The sequence below is a fragment of the Purpureocillium lilacinum genome (assembly GCF_023168085.1).
Source record: "Purpureocillium lilacinum CBS 284.36 DNA, scaffold_3, whole genome shotgun sequence".
In the NCBI taxonomy this organism is placed as follows: Eukaryota; Fungi; Ascomycota; class Sordariomycetes; order Hypocreales; family Ophiocordycipitaceae; genus Purpureocillium; species Purpureocillium lilacinum.
In genome coordinates this window covers 3,384,273-3,401,685 of record NW_027072113.1, presented here as the reverse complement: position 1 = coordinate 3,401,685, position 17,413 = coordinate 3,384,273, and the positions used below count along the sequence as shown (strand labels likewise).

General features: G+C 60.6%; 5 protein-coding genes across 5 annotated transcripts; 2 read left to right on the top strand and 3 right to left on the bottom strand.

Moving 5' to 3' along the window:
• Positions 1 to 247: 247 nt before the first annotated feature.
• On the bottom strand, positions 248 to 1,330 carry PLICBS_004598 (NAD(P)H-dependent D-xylose reductase (XR); the record flags this gene model as incomplete). The annotated part of the gene is made up of 3 exons (XM_018326039.1): positions 248 to 283; positions 342 to 1,132; positions 1,186 to 1,330. 3 exons carry the CDS (start codon positions 1,328 to 1,330, stop codon positions 248 to 250), a joined length of 972 nt encoding a protein of 323 aa, XP_018175791.1.
• Positions 1,331 to 2,299: 969 nt separating this feature from the next.
• PLICBS_004597 (uncharacterized protein) lies at positions 2,300 to 4,965 on the top strand (the record flags this gene model as incomplete). The annotated part of the gene is made up of 6 exons (XM_065600551.1): positions 2,300 to 3,083; positions 3,165 to 3,353; positions 3,420 to 3,499; positions 3,527 to 3,640; positions 3,701 to 3,844; positions 3,895 to 4,965. The coding sequence occupies 6 exons, from the start codon at positions 2,300 to 2,302 to the stop codon at positions 4,963 to 4,965; spliced, it is 2,382 nt and encodes a 793-aa protein (XP_065456623.1).
• A 528-nt stretch (positions 4,966 to 5,493) lies between these two features.
• PLICBS_004596 (uncharacterized protein) lies at positions 5,494 to 6,693 on the bottom strand (the record flags this gene model as incomplete). Its single annotated transcript, XM_018326041.2, has 2 exons — positions 5,494 to 6,127; positions 6,212 to 6,693. 2 exons carry the CDS (start codon positions 6,691 to 6,693, stop codon positions 5,494 to 5,496), a joined length of 1,116 nt encoding a protein of 371 aa, XP_018175793.2.
• Positions 6,694 to 8,395: 1,702 nt separating this feature from the next.
• PLICBS_004595 (uncharacterized protein) lies at positions 8,396 to 11,299 on the bottom strand (the record flags this gene model as incomplete). Its single annotated transcript, XM_018326042.2, has 4 exons — positions 8,396 to 8,961; positions 9,017 to 9,470; positions 9,546 to 10,601; positions 10,670 to 11,299. 4 exons carry the CDS (start codon positions 11,297 to 11,299, stop codon positions 8,396 to 8,398), a joined length of 2,706 nt encoding a protein of 901 aa, XP_018175794.2.
• A 3,981-nt stretch (positions 11,300 to 15,280) lies between these two features.
• PLICBS_004594 (uncharacterized protein) lies at positions 15,281 to 16,904 on the top strand (the record flags this gene model as incomplete). Its single annotated transcript, XM_018326043.1, has 3 exons — positions 15,281 to 16,330; positions 16,387 to 16,536; positions 16,593 to 16,904. The coding sequence occupies 3 exons, from the start codon at positions 15,281 to 15,283 to the stop codon at positions 16,902 to 16,904; spliced, it is 1,512 nt and encodes a 503-aa protein (XP_018175795.1).
• Between the last annotated feature and the right edge of the window lie 509 nt (positions 16,905 to 17,413).

The window sequence follows — 17,413 nt, the reverse complement described above, 5'->3', positions numbered from 1 at the left end:
GTTTTACGGCGTTTCTGGGCGAGTCTTGAGATTGTAGGCTCCGAGCGCGATGCATGTAGGTCGACTTGCGCGGAGCATTGAACACTTGGGAACAGGGGACCACAACGGGCTTTGTTCACAGTGAGGCACAGGCGAGTACACGTGCAGCTTTGAATTATTTATATGTTTCCACAGATGGTCGCAGGCAGCATAGTCAGACTCGCGACAGACGTGGCAATTATGACCACTTGGTCAACTCCATCGTTCTCTATCCAAAGATCCAAAGCTTATCGGTGTCAAAATACTAGAGTCTCGAGTTAGCGCTTCGGGTCTTGTGGCAAACAGACGGGGGAGCCCCTTACGTTTGTAGGCTGGTTGAACTTCAAGCCAAGGTCCATCTTGGCGATTCGGTCCATGTCGACCTGGTCGAGGTCAAAGCTGGTGCAGGCAAGGTTCTGGGCCATGAACTCGGGCTCGGAAGCGCGGGGAATGACGGCCATGCCGCGCTGAGTGGACCAGCGCAGCAGGATCTGGGCGGTCGACTTGCGGTACTTGTCGGCCATGGCCTTGATGACGGGGTGGCCCATGAGGGGCGTGACGCTCTTAGCGCGGTCCATGTCGAGCTCGACGAAGCTGGCGGGCCCGAGGGAGGAGTAGGCAGTGACGGCGATGCCCTCGGCCTGGGCGAGGCGGACAATCTCGGTCTGCTGGAGGTAGGGGTGCAGCTCGACCTGCAGGGTGGCGGGCCGGATGCGGGCGTAGCGGAGGGTGTCGTAGAGGGTCTGGGCCTGATAGTTGGAGACGCCGATGGCCCGGACGAGGCCGGCGTCGACGAGGCCCTCCATGGCGGTCCAGGTCTCCTGGTTGGTGACGTTGGCGACGCGGATGTCGCTCTCGCCGTCGTAGAACCAGCCGGGCGGGTAGCGGACGCTGGGGTCGACGTACTCGAGGCTGACGGGGAAGTGGATGAGGAAGAGGTCGAAGTAGTCGACCTGCCAGTCGGCGAGCTGGCGGCGGCAGATGGGCTCGACCTTGTCCTTTGCGTGGAAGGTCTGCCAGAGCTTGGAGACGATGAAGAGGTCCTCGCGCTTGACGATGCCCTCCTTGATGGCGCGGGCGACGCCGTCGCCGCACTCCTTTTCGTTGCCGTAGTCTTCACGGGAGAGTCAGTTCAACTCTTCCAGTTCGGTTTGTATCCGCACGTACCGCAGGCGCCGTCAAAGAGACGGTAGCCGGCCTTGATGGCGTTGTAAATGTCGTCGGCGGCCGTGGCCGTGTCGAGCTTCCAGGTGCCCATGCCCACCTGGGGCATCTGCTGGCCGGTGTTGAGCCTGATGGTCGGCGGCGCCATGCTGTGAGGGTCCTGTTGGGCAGTGCGCTGGTGATGTGGAATGTGTCCCGTGTGAATTGCTTCACTCTGCTGCTCCAAACCCGATGGCAGATCTGAGGGCGCTATTTATCGGACTTGAGTCCATCGTCGCAATTCATCCATCATCCACAGATCGTGCCACCGGCGCTCGACCGACTTGCTCGCATCGTCACGCCTTGCTGCGCGGCCGTTTCCCATTATCCTAAATGCCAGCCGTGAGGCGCGTCGCGCATGCGCAGTACTCGTAGCCGGACAGCTGGCGAGCGTCCGTGAACGGCCTGGCTCGCGTGATCGATGGAGCGGCTTACACCAAAAGTCGATCCATGGTTCCCCGGCAGACGCGCATTTAGCCTGAATTGGCACAAAGCAATGGGCTGGGTACGTACTGAGCCCTGACCCAACGCCATTTGCATGCCAGGCCCAGCCGCCCGCGAAACGCCCCCCCCCCCCCCCCCCCCCCCCCCCCCCCCCCCCCCCTCTCCAAAACGGCTCCATCCGCAGCCACCATCCACCCCTTCCATCCCATCCATCATTCACTTACACCACCATCGTCGCCTTCCACCGCTTCCGAGCCTTTGACTTTGACGAGTCGTACGACTCGGACCCAACACCCTCTCTTTTGTTCTGGTTGGCACGCGCGGCACCAACCCGCCGTGGCCGACGGGTGCAGGTGGCACGCTCTGCACCCGCGGGGCACCATGACCTCCGTTGCCAGTGCATCACCGGAACCACCGTGGGCATGTCATGGTGGTGGTCTTGACTCTTGCCACTGCCCTCTTTGCATCTAGCGAGACAAAGCAGGGTCTGGACAAAGACGCAGCCATCCGAGAGCAAACATGGCGACGGATAGATATGAGCCTGCCGTGATGATGCCAACGGCGCGACTCCGGTCAAGCATGCCCAGCCCTCTCAACGCCGTTTCTGCCAGACCTGGAGGTCAACCCTGCAAGAATGGAACTCAACAGCAAGCAGCCCTTTCCCCACTTCCGATTTATCACCAACGGACGGTTCATGAAATTCTTCTTGAACCCCGAGCAAGAAGACATCAAGAGCAGATGGAACAAGATCAACACCCATTACGCACTCGTCCGTGGAGATAATCAAGTGGTCCTGGAATACGACCCCCAACCCGCCCAGTCGCTCATTGATCATGTCAATCGCCGGAGAATAGTCAGACCCAGTCTGCCGCCCGCTGTCGAATATTCCGAAGCCTACGGCCACCTCTGGCATCCCAACGAGCACGGCGATAACCACCAGGTCACCGAGCTTCCCTATGAACTCGGCGTCTTCTGGTCCACGCATAGAACCTGGGACGGCTTTCATCTCAATTGGGTCAAGATCCTCGGCCAGGGCGGCTTTGGGGTCGCAACGCTCTGGGAGGCCATCTTCGAGGACGGCACCTCGTGCATGGTGGTCATCAAGATGCCCAGGCCTAAGCCGGGTGGGCACACCGAAGACCTTCGACGTGAGGTTTCATGGCACAGAAAATACGCTGGCGCCCTGCACACTGTGCAGGTCGTGGACCTCAATGAGATAGTTCGTGGGAAGAGGTACTACTATGCGCAAGGCGGAGCCGGACCACCGAGAATCAGGGGGCCCATCTTCAACCCCAGACATCTCAATGTCTCGGTTCTCGAGTACGCCCAGCACGGCAATTTGTTCGACATGCTTGCCAAGATCTCTTACTCCACAACACGTCTCTCCAACAAGGTGTTGTGGGAGCTGTGGGAGTGCTGTAAGTCGAGGGCCCACCGCATCCATACCTTGTACCCATCTGTGATGGTTGCACGCAGAGAGCTGACACCGGGGCCGACAGTGGTCCGGGGCGTTGCTTCGGTTTCACGCCAACGAGGCATACTGCAGCAGGATCTGATGCCCGGTGTGAAGTACGGTCTCGACGAAGTGCTGGCATCTATCGAAGGTGGCGCCCCCGTCACAGCCTGGGATTTTCTCCACGATGTGATTGATTCGCACGACGTTCACTTTGACCTCGAGGAGCAAAACGGTGGGTGTGCCGACATGGAAAGGGTGCCGTCAGTATAACTTGAGTGCTGACAGCGCGCGTGTGCAGTCCTGATTGCGGCGCATCCGAGTCACTACGGCAGTCCCCTCCTTAAGGCGCGTCTTCGCTCGTCTGTCCTCGACAACTGGGTAACCTGGCTGACATGTTTACTTTAGCTTCACGACTTTGGTGGCTCGTACAGCTTCGAAATGCAAGACTGCTGGAAGCGTTGGCGTTTCGTCAACTATATGAGAGCGCGATCGTCGCCGAAGCTCAATCGGCGTTTGCCAGTTCGTATAACCCTGCCGATTCCGCCAAGGGCGAGTGAATATACTGACTTCAATCCATAGGAGCAAGCAACCAGGGAATGGGAAGACTTTGACGCTCTCAATTCCCCGTCAGCAGACCATTTTCGCGGCCAGAACCTTGACCGTGGAACCCCAGTGGCTGGACGGTACGGGACGTGGTCCAACATCTTTCTCATAGCGAGCATTGTAAGTCCGTCGGTGGCCCGTACGAGAGGGCCCTATTGACTGGCGTATAGATGGAATCCATCATCACAGACCGGTGGATCTCCTGCCCGTTCACGAAATACTCGTACGTAACAGCCGATGGGATGAAGGCGGCCGAGACGTACGCACACCGCTTGCTGCACTCGGATTACAGCTGGGTCGAGCCCGAGCTGCTTGAGCAAGTGATACGCTGTCAGTTCCATCAGCCCGCGGACCGGCCAAATATTACTGAGCTCCTTTTCGTTTGCGTGCGACGCAAGATGAGGGGATTCCCCGAGGAGTCGAACGATGAGACGGCGCGGTTCTGGTACAATTTCTGGCTGCCGTTGCCCGAGGACAATGTTGGCATGGCGCCAGATAGTGGGCAGGATAACGGCGACGGCAACGACGCTGGCGAGGCTGCGCAAGGGGAAGACAAGGGCAAAGCACCCCAGGTGGAGCTGCCTGCTGACTTCTTCGACGACCCGGCGGCTCACCAGGACAAGATGCCCGGTGTCGAAACGAAGGACTGGTCGAATGTCAAGGATCTGATCGCGAACTTGGTCAGTGCCGCCGAGAGGCAAGGCCCCAAAGCAATGAGGCATCTTACGGTGAGCGACGCCGGATTTCAGCCCGACCGCCCCGGCATCGACGCCGACCGTGAGGTCGGCTCTGACCCAGGCCAGCCAGGGGCTGGCTGGAAACCGCCCCCATCGAGTGAGGGGCCATCACCGCAGATCGGCGAAAGCAGACATGCGTCGTCAGGTAGCGGCCACGACTCCGGGCCAGCCTGGTCGCAAGATGGGGCCAGGAGTGCGCCCAAGCCAAAGGGCGATAGCTGGCCTTACCTCGGCAAGCTCCGGTATGGTTCGAGTCCCTCGTCCGGAAGCGGCAATTCCGGCTCGCGGGTTTCCAGACGGTCGCAGAGGCCTCGGCCCGGCTCCGCGCCGGGCCGCTTTCCCAGCGTGGCGATGCGTAACCTCGCCTCGAGGGCGGACCAGCTGCAGAGTTATCTCGACCAGGAAATGGTTACCGGGGACCAGGGGACGACTGCCGAGGATCAGGAGGTGGCCAGCTCAGACCCGGACAAGGGTGGCGGCACCTCATTGGGGATGCACATGTAAAATCCTGGCGAGACGATGCAGGAATGTCGCCACACGGCTGCAGAAAGTCTGTATAGATGGAGTGACGGAGCGGAGAGGGCTTGGACGGCCATTGATACGACGGGCAGTCTAAGAGTTGAGGCGCTGTCTGTTGTGCCCGGGTTGGTTGCATCACATCAGATTGCAGACTATGCTAATTGTTTTGAATCTATTATACGGCCCATTACTATTATATCCATCATCATATCGCCCCCATCCCCAAAGCTTTTTGACCGTAAGGAGTGAAAAAACCGTCGGAATCCTGGTATCTCGCATCTCAAAATCCAGTCGTGTATGTGAGTCGTCCGTGGCTATGCGTCGACATTACCATTTGGCGTATGCAGTCAGTCAGTCAGTCAGTCAAACTCCAATTTCAAACATGCTACCGCCATTCAACCAGGGCCCAGCAAGTAGAATTATAATGAGCACCCTTGATCCTCCAGCCCCTGCAAATCGGAAGGGCATCTGTGCATCCCCATCAACAACTTCTTTTGCTCGGCGAACTGTCCCTCACTTCGCGTTCGAGTACATGCATGCACACGTCCCCGACGCTGCCTGCACGTCGGCAATCTGGCGGCCGGTCGAGTCCTCGCACGTCGGCTGCCCAATGGTCGAGTTCATGAGCTGCGAGACCTCGATGTCCCCAGGCCAAGCGACAGCCCCGTCGTCGCTACCGCCCGCGTCGGCCGGGGCGTCGAAGCTCTTGCCGCCGCGCCGGCGCGTGTACAGCGTGGCCTCGACCTCGACGTCGGCGTAGGTGCACTTGGCGGCGCGGTTGAGCGACGTGCCGCCGTCCGAGGGCACGACCGTCTTGTTGACGGGCATGGAGAAGACGAGCCGCTCCGTCGGCTGGTTGGCGTCGACGAGGCGCATCTTGAGGTTGCTGAAGGACGGGAGGGCCAGCGAGTTGTCGCTGCCGTCCTTGGAGGAGGAGGGCGCCGAGGATACCGTGTACGTGTCTGGGCTCAGGGACTTGATGTTCCAGTACAAAGTCGTTGTGTTTCCCTTTGCCTGAGCGTCGCATCGCCATGTGCTGGCCCGCGACGTGCAGTCCTGGTCCTCACTCTTGAGAGACGTGTCGAACGTGTAGGAGCCGGCGGGGAACTTGTAGTTGGAGCTTGAGTTCTTTCCGGACGTGCTTCCCCTGAGTGCAGCGGCTGAGTCAGTATAACTGAGGACTGATATGCTGGAAGCAGTAAGGAAGAGGAGATATGGTCAAGGAACTCACCTCTTTCTGAGACCGACAGCCAAGCCCACAGCAAGGCCGACAATAATGGCCGTGATGACACCGACAACGACCAAGAACCGGCACGATCGCTTCCGGTGAGCAAACCACGCCTTTTCGTCATGCCGGCCGCCGCCGTTATTCCCCTGAGCCGCCTCCGGCGGCGGCACCTCCGTCCTGTCCGACGAACCGCCCGACTCGTCCGCGGCGGCGACCTCCTTCCCCGCCTCGGGACCGCCCGACGGCCGCGACTCGGGCGTGATGTGACCGGTGCTCGCGTCCGAGGAGACGTACGGCGGCGGGTACGTGCTGGGGCCGGTGCTGCGGCGCTGATGCTTCTGCGGGACGCGGAGCGGGCCCTTGGGCAGGGCCGCCGGGTTGTAGGCGTCGCCGTACTGCGTTACGTACGGCATGGCCTGCATGCTCGGCAGCGAGGATCGCGACGAGCTGAGGGAGGTGCGCTGGTGGTAGAAGGGACCCGGCATGGCGTCGTTTGCACACGGGCACGCCCAGCTATGGGAAAACGACGATGAGTGACCGGAGACGCTGTGTGCGGGCTGCTACGCCGCCGGTGGGTTGGCGACGGTGAGCTGATATCAACGGCCCGCTATGCAAGATGTGTTTTCGTCTGTATCTTCGCCGAGCGGCCAGCTACCACGTAGTGAGTGATCAAGGGCAAAGGCTCTGAGGAGGAGGAGTATGAGGAGAACGAGGACGAAGAGAAGAGAGAACAAAGGCGGCCGCCGTCGTCGTTTCGTTCGTCGACGATCAGAACACACTGGGCAAGCAAGATCCCCCCGTCTCCGTGGCAAGCTCCTTTTTGGGCCGTCGCGCTCACGTCGATGCCGAGCTTCCTCACCCCTACCCCCTCTCTCCTCATGGCGGGCTATGTTGTAAAAGAGGTGCGGTGCAATCTGACGTGGTTGAGACAAGACGTTTGGTGAGACCCCTCTCTCAGTGTGCGTGCCTACGTACGTAGTACGTAGGTGAGGAAAAGCAAAGGAATGGGAGCGGTAAGGGCCCAAGACCCGGTGCGAGACATTGTGTGAGCTATTGTGTAGTCAGTGAGTGAGCGAGTGCACCTTGCCCGGGCCGGCAGCACAAAGAATGTCCGAGTGAGGGGAAAAGGAAACAATGGCGGGCAGTGAGCGCACATGGAGTGGGTGGACAGATGGAGGAACTGCGTGACAACTTTCTATGAGCGGTGCGCATGAGACCATCATGGATGATGAGCCACGGGTGGTGCCTTTCATCACTCTTTGGCAGCTCATGCAATTCTCCTTGCCGTCGCCCTTCCTCGGACGTTCGCGCGCCCTGGAAATAGGCCACTACCCCTACAGCTCATCATATGGCCAATATTTCCCCCCGGTCCCAGGGATGAGCACACACCGGCCGCCGTCGGAAGCTCCCACGCACGTCATCGCCACGGGAAGGACAGCCGACTCACTCCCAGAAGCAGAAGCAAGCGGAGATTTCACCACCATCACCGCCGTCTCGTCCACGGCCATTTTTGCCCGGCCCTCTCTGTTTCTTTTTTTCGCTCATTTTCGTCCTCTGTCGTCCGCGCTCTCCAGCCAGCCAGTCCTTCACCCCACCTGGCGAGCTTGAGCGACGGGAAAGGTGTGTGGAAGCTGGCCATCCCGCCAGGGGTCCTGTCTTCCGCGTCAAGACCTATGCAGCACTGCCCTTTTGACGCGTCTTGGTGGATGCCGCAGAAAGTACGTGTCTCGGCCGGCGGAGGCGCTACCGCAGGGTCGCGAGACGGCTCCGGAGCGGCAGAGACCACAGTGGCCACAGAGGCCACAGAGGCCATAGAGAGGCAAGCCAAGACGTGATGATTGACGCCGAATGGTCCGGAGTGGTGGCAACAATGAGCGCCGCTAACTAGCGGCAGCGGCCACGGCCACAAGCCGCTTTGACAATGAGCAGCGAGCAAAAAAGAAAGCCAACGCAAAAGATGGCAATATGCAAAAGAAACGAGGTGGGTAGGCCACGTTCGCAATCACCGACACGCGTCGAGGAGCAGCGTCAACTCTTGGATAAATGGATAAACCGGCGACCAAGGTATCTCGGGTCCCCCTCTTTGCCCCCCGACTCCTGTCCTGTATATGCTGGTATATCAATTATACAGTACAAGAAATGACAGCAGACCGTCTATATGCATGGCCTCCCATGTGCAAGAGCCCCTTATGCGCTTGCTTCCCGATGTCCATCGGAGTCCTCTGCCGTCGAGGAGACGGCTGCGTTGATCTCCTCTGCCTCCTCATCCTCCTCAACCTCTGCCTCCACCTCGGCTTCCTCCTCGTCCTCCTCTGTCTCCTCGGCTTCCTCCGCCACCTCCTCTGCCTCCTCGGCCTTCTCCATCACGTCATCCGCCGCCTCCTCATGCTCATCAGCCGCCTCGGTACCGGCGCTGACAAGCTCCTCTTCCCCGCCAACATCGTCGCCTCGCTCTTCCGACTTCTCTTGCTGCTCTCCCGCAACGTCCACGTAGTCGGGTGCCTCCAAAGACACGCCCTTGTCTGTCCACACGGCCGCTAGCTCTTGCTCAATGTCGTCGCGGCGCTTCTTCCACTCGTCGACCTGGGCGAGGCGCTCGCGGAGCTCCTGCAGTTCCTTCTCCACCTGCAGCTTCTCCCGCTCCGTGCCGATGCGCTCAAACTCCCACTCGTCGCCTTGGTCGCCCATGCCGAGAACGAGGTTGTACGTGTGATATTTCTTGAGCGAGGCGCGCGTCGAGATCGTAATCAGGGCTGTCGCGAGTTCGTTAGCGCTTAGTCTTGTCTCGAACTGCGGGACTGAACCTACTGATTCCCTTTTCTTTGCACGTTTCGTAGAGCAGGCCCTCGACGTCACTGGACACAGCGCTCGTGCCCTCGTCGATGACGGCGTACTGTGGCTCGTGGTATAGCAGCCGGGCGAACTGCATGCGCTGCTTCTCGCCACCGCTGAGCACATCCTTCCACTCCTTTCGAGTGTCCCAGCCGCCCTCGCGATCGGGTAGGTAGCCGAGCTTAGCCTCCTCGAGGATCCTCTTCAGATCGTCCTCGGACTTGCGCTTCTCCTTCATGTCGACGTGCCCATCGGGATAGATGACCTGGTCGCGAAGAGTGCCTGGGCTGAGGTACGGCCGTTGCGGGAGGAACATGATGCCGTCCTGCCCGATGCTCTTCGGTCGACTCACGAGTCCTCGGTACACGGGCCAAAGCCCAGCGAGGATGCGAGAAACGGCAGTCTTACCGACACCGTTGGGACCGGAAATCTGCAGATCTCACTGTTAGCCTAGAGAAACTTGACAAGACATACTATCACCGTGCATAGGGAAGGAAGGCCTTACCAGCAGGTGCTCGCCGCTTCGGACAATCATGGACAGTGAGTCAGTAAGCTCCTCTCCTCCTTGCGGCCACAGCCCCGGAGCGACCACGGGCACTTGCTCGAATCGTACGCCATCGAAACCCTTCTGAATGGTGCCCTGAACGTCAGACAGCGAGTAGAGTTCGTTCTGACCGCCACGCACGTAGTACGCATTGGCATGGACTCGGTGGAGCGTCGATATCAGCGTGTACACGCGGCTCGTGTATCCAGCCAGCTCGGCCAGGTCCTTGATCGAGTACATCATGCGACCGCCGGCGTCGGCCAGCGAAAGCATGAGCCGCTTGTTGGTGATGAAGTCCTTCATTCGGTTGCGCTCCCGGCCGCCCTTGGCAACGCTTTCCAGCATCTCCGCCGCTCCACCAACGCCGCCCCAAGCTGGCAAGAAGACGGGTAAGGAGGCGAGCAGGTAGCCGTATGCGCTCCAGCTGTACTTGAGAATGAAATCCTCGAGGATGTTGTAGCGGATCTTGAGCATGTAGATGCCCTCCATCCAGCTCTTGAGAGACTTGTACTCCTTGTTTAGGAACGTCTTCTCCATGTCGGCGCCGCCATAGAAAGCAACCTCCTCGGCGTTGGCAATCAGACGGGCGTGTAGGCCACGGAAGTCGCCCTCCTTGCGGCCTTCGACGGCCTTGAGCTTGCCAAAGGGCGGCGACAGACGACGCAGAATGCTCGCTGTCAGGAAGTAGTTGCTCAATAATCCAGAAAGCGCCAAGGGGCCCAGAGATCGGTAGAGCTGGAAGTTGAAGACGCATAGGTCGACAAAGGGCTTGCCGAGCGACGAGTACAGGTTCGCGGCGGCCGCGCAGAACAGGGTCAGGTCTTGGGTGATGAACTGATCAGCGCCGTGGCCGACGCCGCCATCGAGGTTGGATAGTTTGTAGTAATTCAGGTTGTCGTTGAGGTAGAGATCATGGATGTATCTCGTCAGGCGTGTGCGGAATGCGATGGATACCTTGGATTCGAGGTACTTGATCATGGCATTAGTGTACGACGCGAAGCCGCCGAGACCGCACCACTGGAGACAGACGTAGTGTTAGTGGAACGAAGATGCAAGACGCTTGAAGTGTCGGAAGGGTCGCCTACCTTGAGGATGCCCCAGATGAACGCCTTGCCGTTACCGGCGACCAGGTCTCGGACGAGCTCACCATCCAAGCGGGCGACAACAAGCGAGAGATACGTCCGCAGCATGAGGAAGATGCCGTGGCTGAGCAGCAAGCCGGCCTCCTTACTGGACCAGCGGGGGATCATGATGCTCATGAGGCTGAGGAACTGGTGCAAGAAGGCCAGGTTGAGACCAGGCTTGGTCTGCGCCGAGGGGACGGTGCCATGGCTGAGACCGGACACCCGCGGCGGGTTGAGGAAGAGCCGGCGATGGGCCTCAAAGGTGAGGGGCTTGGTGGTGTTGATGATGACCTTGGAGGTGCCTTCCTTGTAGGGGACGTAAATGGTCCGCGAGCCGTCCTTGTTGTGCAGCCACGAGTTTGTGCGGACGAGCTTGCGGCCCTGCTCCCTCTCGTCATGCTGCCTCTTCCAGCGGCGTCGCGTGCCCTCGGCGCCGACGACGATGGAGAGGGTGAGGAGGAGGGTCGCGAGGACGCGCGTGGCCCGCGAGGTGTTGCGCCATCGGGTCTTGAAGAAGGCCTTCCACTTGTCGGTGAAGGCAGCGATGGCGACCTCTGCGGCCGTCCCCCGCAGGTTTGATTGCGCCGCCATGAGGCTGCGTGTCGACCTCGGGTTGCCGAGCCGGGGAGGAGCGCGAGGGTCGAGGAGGGAGGGGATGGCGACTAGGCTATAACACGGAGCGCAATCATGGGCCGTCGAGTGCACGTCTCGTCGTGAAAAGCGTGGGCTCGGATCAGATCGTCAAGGGCACCTGCGAGGGTGCTTCGGCCATCGGATTCCGTCGTCGACGTGCGGCGGCGCGGGCGGTGGTCGGGCGTTGAAAGGGTGCAGGTGACGGGCGCATCGGAGGAGGCGCTTGACGTCGCGGGCCAGACGGGCGCGGATGGCATGTGAAGTTCCGAGGCTGTTGCGCTAGCGAGCGCGGCAACCTGGCAGCCCGTGGAACGAAATGGTCAGCGGGCGCTTTCAATGGATGGACGGCGACGACGGAGTGGAGGCACCAGGGCGAGCCCGGCTCCAGCGCCTCCCCCGGATTCTCAGCGACCTCCAGGGCCTCCAGCTCCGGCATCCACTGTCCCGTCCCAGCTGCCCAGACGTGAGGTGCCACAGGCTACCTAGGGCTGCCCCAGCCGGGCCACTGGAGTCACTGCGCCCCACGCCGCGCCACCTCGTGCTTCCAACCTTCCAACCTTCCATTGACCCCGGGCCGCCACGGCATCTGACGGGCAACGTCGCGGATGAAGAGCCGACATGCTGCGGCGGACAGGGTTTGACACCTGCCACGCGCCGGGCCTCTCGTGGGCATTCAAGGTATTTCCGCACATCACGTACTCGTGGTCGCGTCACTTGCATATGCGGCTCTTGACTTGCACTACAGGCTGCACGGGGCAGCCGTCTGACGCCACAGCTCGAGGAAGGTCGAATCACATGTCGATGGGCTTGTCAGCCGTGAGCGAGAGGCGAAGTCGTCCTGTCAGTTTGTTCTAGAAGGCATTGATCCTGTATCCCGATTGAGATGCGAGTATGAAGTAAGACTCCTCGCGGCTCCTCTCAAAGACCATGTACGGCGTGGCGGTGTGGCGATTAATGAAGTCACAGGGTCCCGGGATCACTCGCAGCATGTGTCGTTTACCTGACGCCCCTTCTTTCCCGGCGCCCGCTGTCATCGCCGTGCCATCGGATCAGATCGAGCAGACGCATAAACAAAGGTACGACGACGAGCCATGGACATCAAACGCGAATTGGTCAGCCATGGCCGACCCCGCCATCATGCAGCACCCGCGGATAGATCGCCCTGCATCTCGACACGGTCAACCTCACCAAACGCCAAGAGACTTCCGTTTTGGCTGGCCAGCACCATGCGATCAAGAACCTTCGCTGTTTAAGCCTCCATTTGACGTGCATAGACATAGTGAAGACGATGCACGGCGCCCCTCCCTTCTTGGCTGCAAGAGACATAGGGGCATACATACGTTGGATGCCAGGAACGAGGACGTGCGCAACAAGGGCTCCCTCCTGCACTGGCAGCCACCAACGGTACGGACAGCCCGTCCCCGGTTTACTCGCAGGCATGTACGAAGTACTTCGTGCTGAGTGAGGGCCTTGGGGTGTCATATATCTGCCGTTCCCAAAGCGGGGACCCCACACGAGCAACACGAATGAAGCCAATTCCTGGTACGTCTGGCATATGCATCTCGCGCCGGAGAACGTGGGCCCTTTGGTGGAATTGGGACAAGGCATTGGCCGGTTCTGCGACGGGACAAACAGCTCGTGTCCTTCAGAAGGAGGTGCCTTGCTCTCCAGTCTCGACCCCATCTTGCTCATGTACGAGTACTCCGTACCGTCAAACCCGCTGATGAGTGGGAGGCGGCGCCCCGGCCCATGCGTGCCCGTGCATGGGCACCCGCCGTGCTCCCGGCTGCTCAGCGTTGGTGATTGGTGCTGTTGGCGCCAACGGTGGGTGCGTGCAAGCTGCATCCCGGGCCACTCCCACGGCCGCGTTCACCACCGGATGCCTTCTGCCCATGCCGTGGCACCCTGTCACGCCCAGCGCCCGCGTCGCATTTGCGCTGGGGTCGCAGGCGGACTGGAGACGCCCATTGTCCGGTTCGAGACCATCTGCAACAGTGTGGTCGCCAACGTCCGTCCGCCGACCGTATGCCTGTGCTTGTGCTCGCACGCGGCCCATCTCGTCGCGCACTTTGCCACCCAGCGAGAAAGAGGGGCCGGGAATGCCTTGAGGAGACGCCGACGGCTTGCTGCTCTGGCGGCGATGGAGATTGAGAGACACCAAACACTTGGATAGTTGCGACTGTGACCCCAACCGGCATCATGCGTCTGCGTCCCTGTGGCGTATATACTCGGTGCGCATGGTCGCATTGGAATTCTGGCCGCGACGACCAAAGATCACGAGACGGCGCATCCAAATCGACAGCGTGCTCAACGACGACACCATCCTGCTCAACCACACATGTGTGAAGCTGCTACCTCTTGTCACTTGTAGTTAGCCCGTAGAGTGAGCAAGGGACGCGCGCGAGCCGGCCCGCTGATGCAGAGCGCCGCCCCGCAGAAGTAAATATCTCCTGCCTCCGCCTGAGGTGCGCAGCAGCACACACCAGCAGGGCACAGCACTCCCAAGCTCTGCGGCGTCAGCAACGTTGGCGCCGCCCGGGCGAGACAGAACGGGCGGACGACGGGAAGGGGGTCGTCACGCCCCCGAGACGCCAGGCACAATGGGGGTTAAGGGCCGCCCGCCCCAAGCACGACACGGCCAAACTCAGGTTGTGATGGATGGACCAGCCCATGGGCGAGCTCGGTGGATGGGATGGGATGGAGGGGACAGGATGGGCTGGGCCGGGCTGGGATGGGATGGGATGGGATGCTAAAATGAGAGCTTGGCCAGTGCTTTGTCCTACTGTAGTTGAGGAGATTGGAAGCCGGGGTGAGATCCATGACGGTTACGGCGCTAGTAAAATACAGTGCCAACGCCGCCCGCCGCACGTGCCGCCCGCCGCGCCGACGTCGGCACCCGCCATGTGCGAGCGGCCGCGCCGCGCACTCCAGCAGGTATCCCCGTAAGGCCTAGCTGTCCAGCCTCCATGCTCCAGGCTCCACCCACACCCTGCCGCACTGGCGCCCCCTCTCTCATCCATGCTCCCACCAACCCCAGCGCCCAGCCTGCCCAAGGAAGCCCAGCCCGTCCCTGCACCGCTGAGAAGAGGCGTGCGGCCTGCCGCCTACCTTACCACCACCTAACCCGACCAGCACCCGTCGCCGTCCCAGACCAGACCATACCCGCTGGGTTCTCCCAGACCATCACGTTTTAAAGGCAATCATCTCGCTTGCTGTGCCAGGTTCCTCAGCCGCCGCCGATACGCCGTTGCCCGTGCCGTGTGCCTGAGCTTCCTCGTCGCCGTGGTTGCCAGCCAGTCATCAGTCTTCACACAGCCCGGATTCCGTCGACCGCGATCTTCAATCCTCGACCTCCATCGACCGAGGGCTCCTCCTCCTCCCCGGCTGTCGACGCCCTTCGTTGCGCTCCCAAGCAACCCCCCGGTCCGCCTTGCCACTGCCCGACCTCACCCTGCCATCGCGCCGAGGCCCGTTCCGTCGACTCCCTAATTTCGCGTCTTCACGCCTCGTCACCAACAGCGTCTGTGTTTTCGATTGTCCGTTACTTCTCCTCCTTTCCCCCGGATCGAGACACCGGACGTCTCTCCTTCGCATACCCGCCGCCTCCCCGGAGGGCCGACGTTCTCAGTGCCACGGGGCTGGGCGCTCTGGAGTCGACGGTGAACCCGAGGTGAGTCCCACCGGCACTGCGTTTCGTGCGATCGTGTTCGAGGCCGCATCGCATCTCACCCCTTTCGCCGCCGCCCTTCGTCGTCGAACCCAGCCGGCCGAATTGTGCCCCGGGGCAAGCGCTCGAGGCAGCCTGGCAGCCCGTTGTTCGCCGCCGACGGGCGCCCGACTGCGACATTCACGCGTTAGCCAATGCAGATCCGCACGACGCTCGCGCAACCAACATATTCCTTGCCACAGTTGCTAACAGTCATCGCCTTTCCAGACACCATGTCCGACACTGTCGTGCCGTCAAACCCAGCCGCCGAGGTCCAGCCTGAGAAGGGCCCGGGCCACTCCGACATGAACGGGAAAGAGGCCGATCATCAGCTGCAGTCGGAAGACAGAGGATCAAAGGGCGGCCGGAGCTTGCTCAAGGTGCCATCCAGGTCGTCGTCGCAGCAGCGGAACCAGTCTTCGGTAGCCACCACGGGTCTCAGCGGGGCCACCGTCACCGATCATCGGAATAGCATCAGTGGGCGGTCGAAGGAGTCCAAGGGTAGCTTCGCAGACCACCAGCGCAACGGGAGCGCCTCGAGCAATCGCACCGGCGGTGAGAGCGAACAAGGGAACGCCGTCGCCAACTCTCAACCGAGCTCACCGTCCACCACGGAGCAAAGAAAGCGCAAGAAACGGGGGGGCCTGCTGTCGCTGCTGGGATGCTGTGGTGTCCCGGATGAGGCGAACGCGGTAGACGAGGGAGGAGCGGAGAACGTACATAAGGTGGAAAAGCTGCCACAGCGGCCTACCACGGCAAAGTCACGGCCCCAAGGCACCCAAGAACACCAGCCCACGAAGCAGCCGAACGAGAAGGAGCCGCAACACGCTGCACCTGCGACAGAAGGCAATGGCGGCCACGAAGCCTCGGGCTCGGCCCAACCTTCGGCTGCCGACACCGACCGCAATGACGATGCCAAACAGGCCTCGCCGCCCGCCGTCACAATAGAACCGCCCAAGTCCGAGGCTCAGGAGGCCGCGGTCCCAGAACGTGATAACTCGCACGAGGGTGATGGCGACGTTGGCATGCAGGACGCGCCCCCGTCGGAAGAATCACCGGAACCGTCCGCAGCCGTTGAGTCCGAACAGCCGCAGCAGAAGACTGTACCGCCGCCCCCGCCTGGTCCTGGCCCGGCTGTCGTCACGCCTCTTCCCCTTACCGAAGCAGCGTCGCCCGCGCCAGAGCCGCAGAAGTGGCTATTGCCCCCCATCGCGCCAGAGCACAAGGGTAGAAAATGCTTGGTGTTGGACCTGGACGAGACATTGGTCCACAGTTCGTTCAAGGTCAGCCTCATGTAAACCTCGGTTTCGCCCCTCATGCCACTGACATTTTGGACCAGATTCTTCACCAGGCGGACTTCACAATACCAGTCGAGATCGAGGGCAACTATCACAACGTTTATGTCATCAAGCGGCCCGGTGTGGACGAGTTCATGAAGAGAGTCGGCGAACTCTACGAAGTTGTTGTTTTCACGGCGTCGGTGTCGAAGGTGAGCCTCCCCCCTTCGGATCGAACGCAAACACGAGAATGCTGACGTCGGATCAGTATGGCGATCCCTTGTTGGACCAATTGGATATACACAAAGTCGTTCACCACCGCCTCTTCCGCGAGAGTTGCTACAACCACCAAGGAAACTATGTGAAGGACCTTTCGCAAGTCGGACGCGACCTCAAGGACACCATCATTATCGACAACTCGCCCACTTCCTACATCTTCCACCCGCAGCACGCAGTGCCCATCAGCAGTTGGTTTTCGGACGCCCATGACAACGAGCTGTTGGATCTTATTCCCGTTCTCGAGGATCTGGCTGGCCCCAACGTGTCCGACGTCAGCCTGGTTCTCGATGTCACTCTTTGAAAGACACCACTGGACACCGTTTCGACATGTTCGTTTTAATCGATCAACCTGAGTCGCCATTGCGAGAGCCACCCCCGACCTGCAGTATTGTCAACATAGCGGAAGGCGTTTGGTTGAGATCTTTCGTTTCCTCGTGTAGATGTACTACTGTCTAATCATACATAATCGGTCCGGGCAGTGGAACTTCGATTCCGCCCCTCCCTCTTCGGCTCGACATTTTCTTTGACCGATGGCGAGCGGGAGCTGGCCAGTGGCCGGAGAGCCAGCTCCCGACAGGGGTATTCTCGAAATGGCCAAGCATTTTTACATCCAAAAGGGGGCTCGAAAGCAGGAAGATATGGAACGGAGATCACCGAAGACGAAGGCATGGAACAGCAAATTTGGAGCGGGAGCGGGCCATTATTCCCCCCCCACGGATCTGGAATCACGGCCTTGTCCTTGGCGCGCATTTGGCAGCGTATCGACCAGACAGACGCAGAGTCGTCGCAAGACGGGGCCGAGCCCCCTCT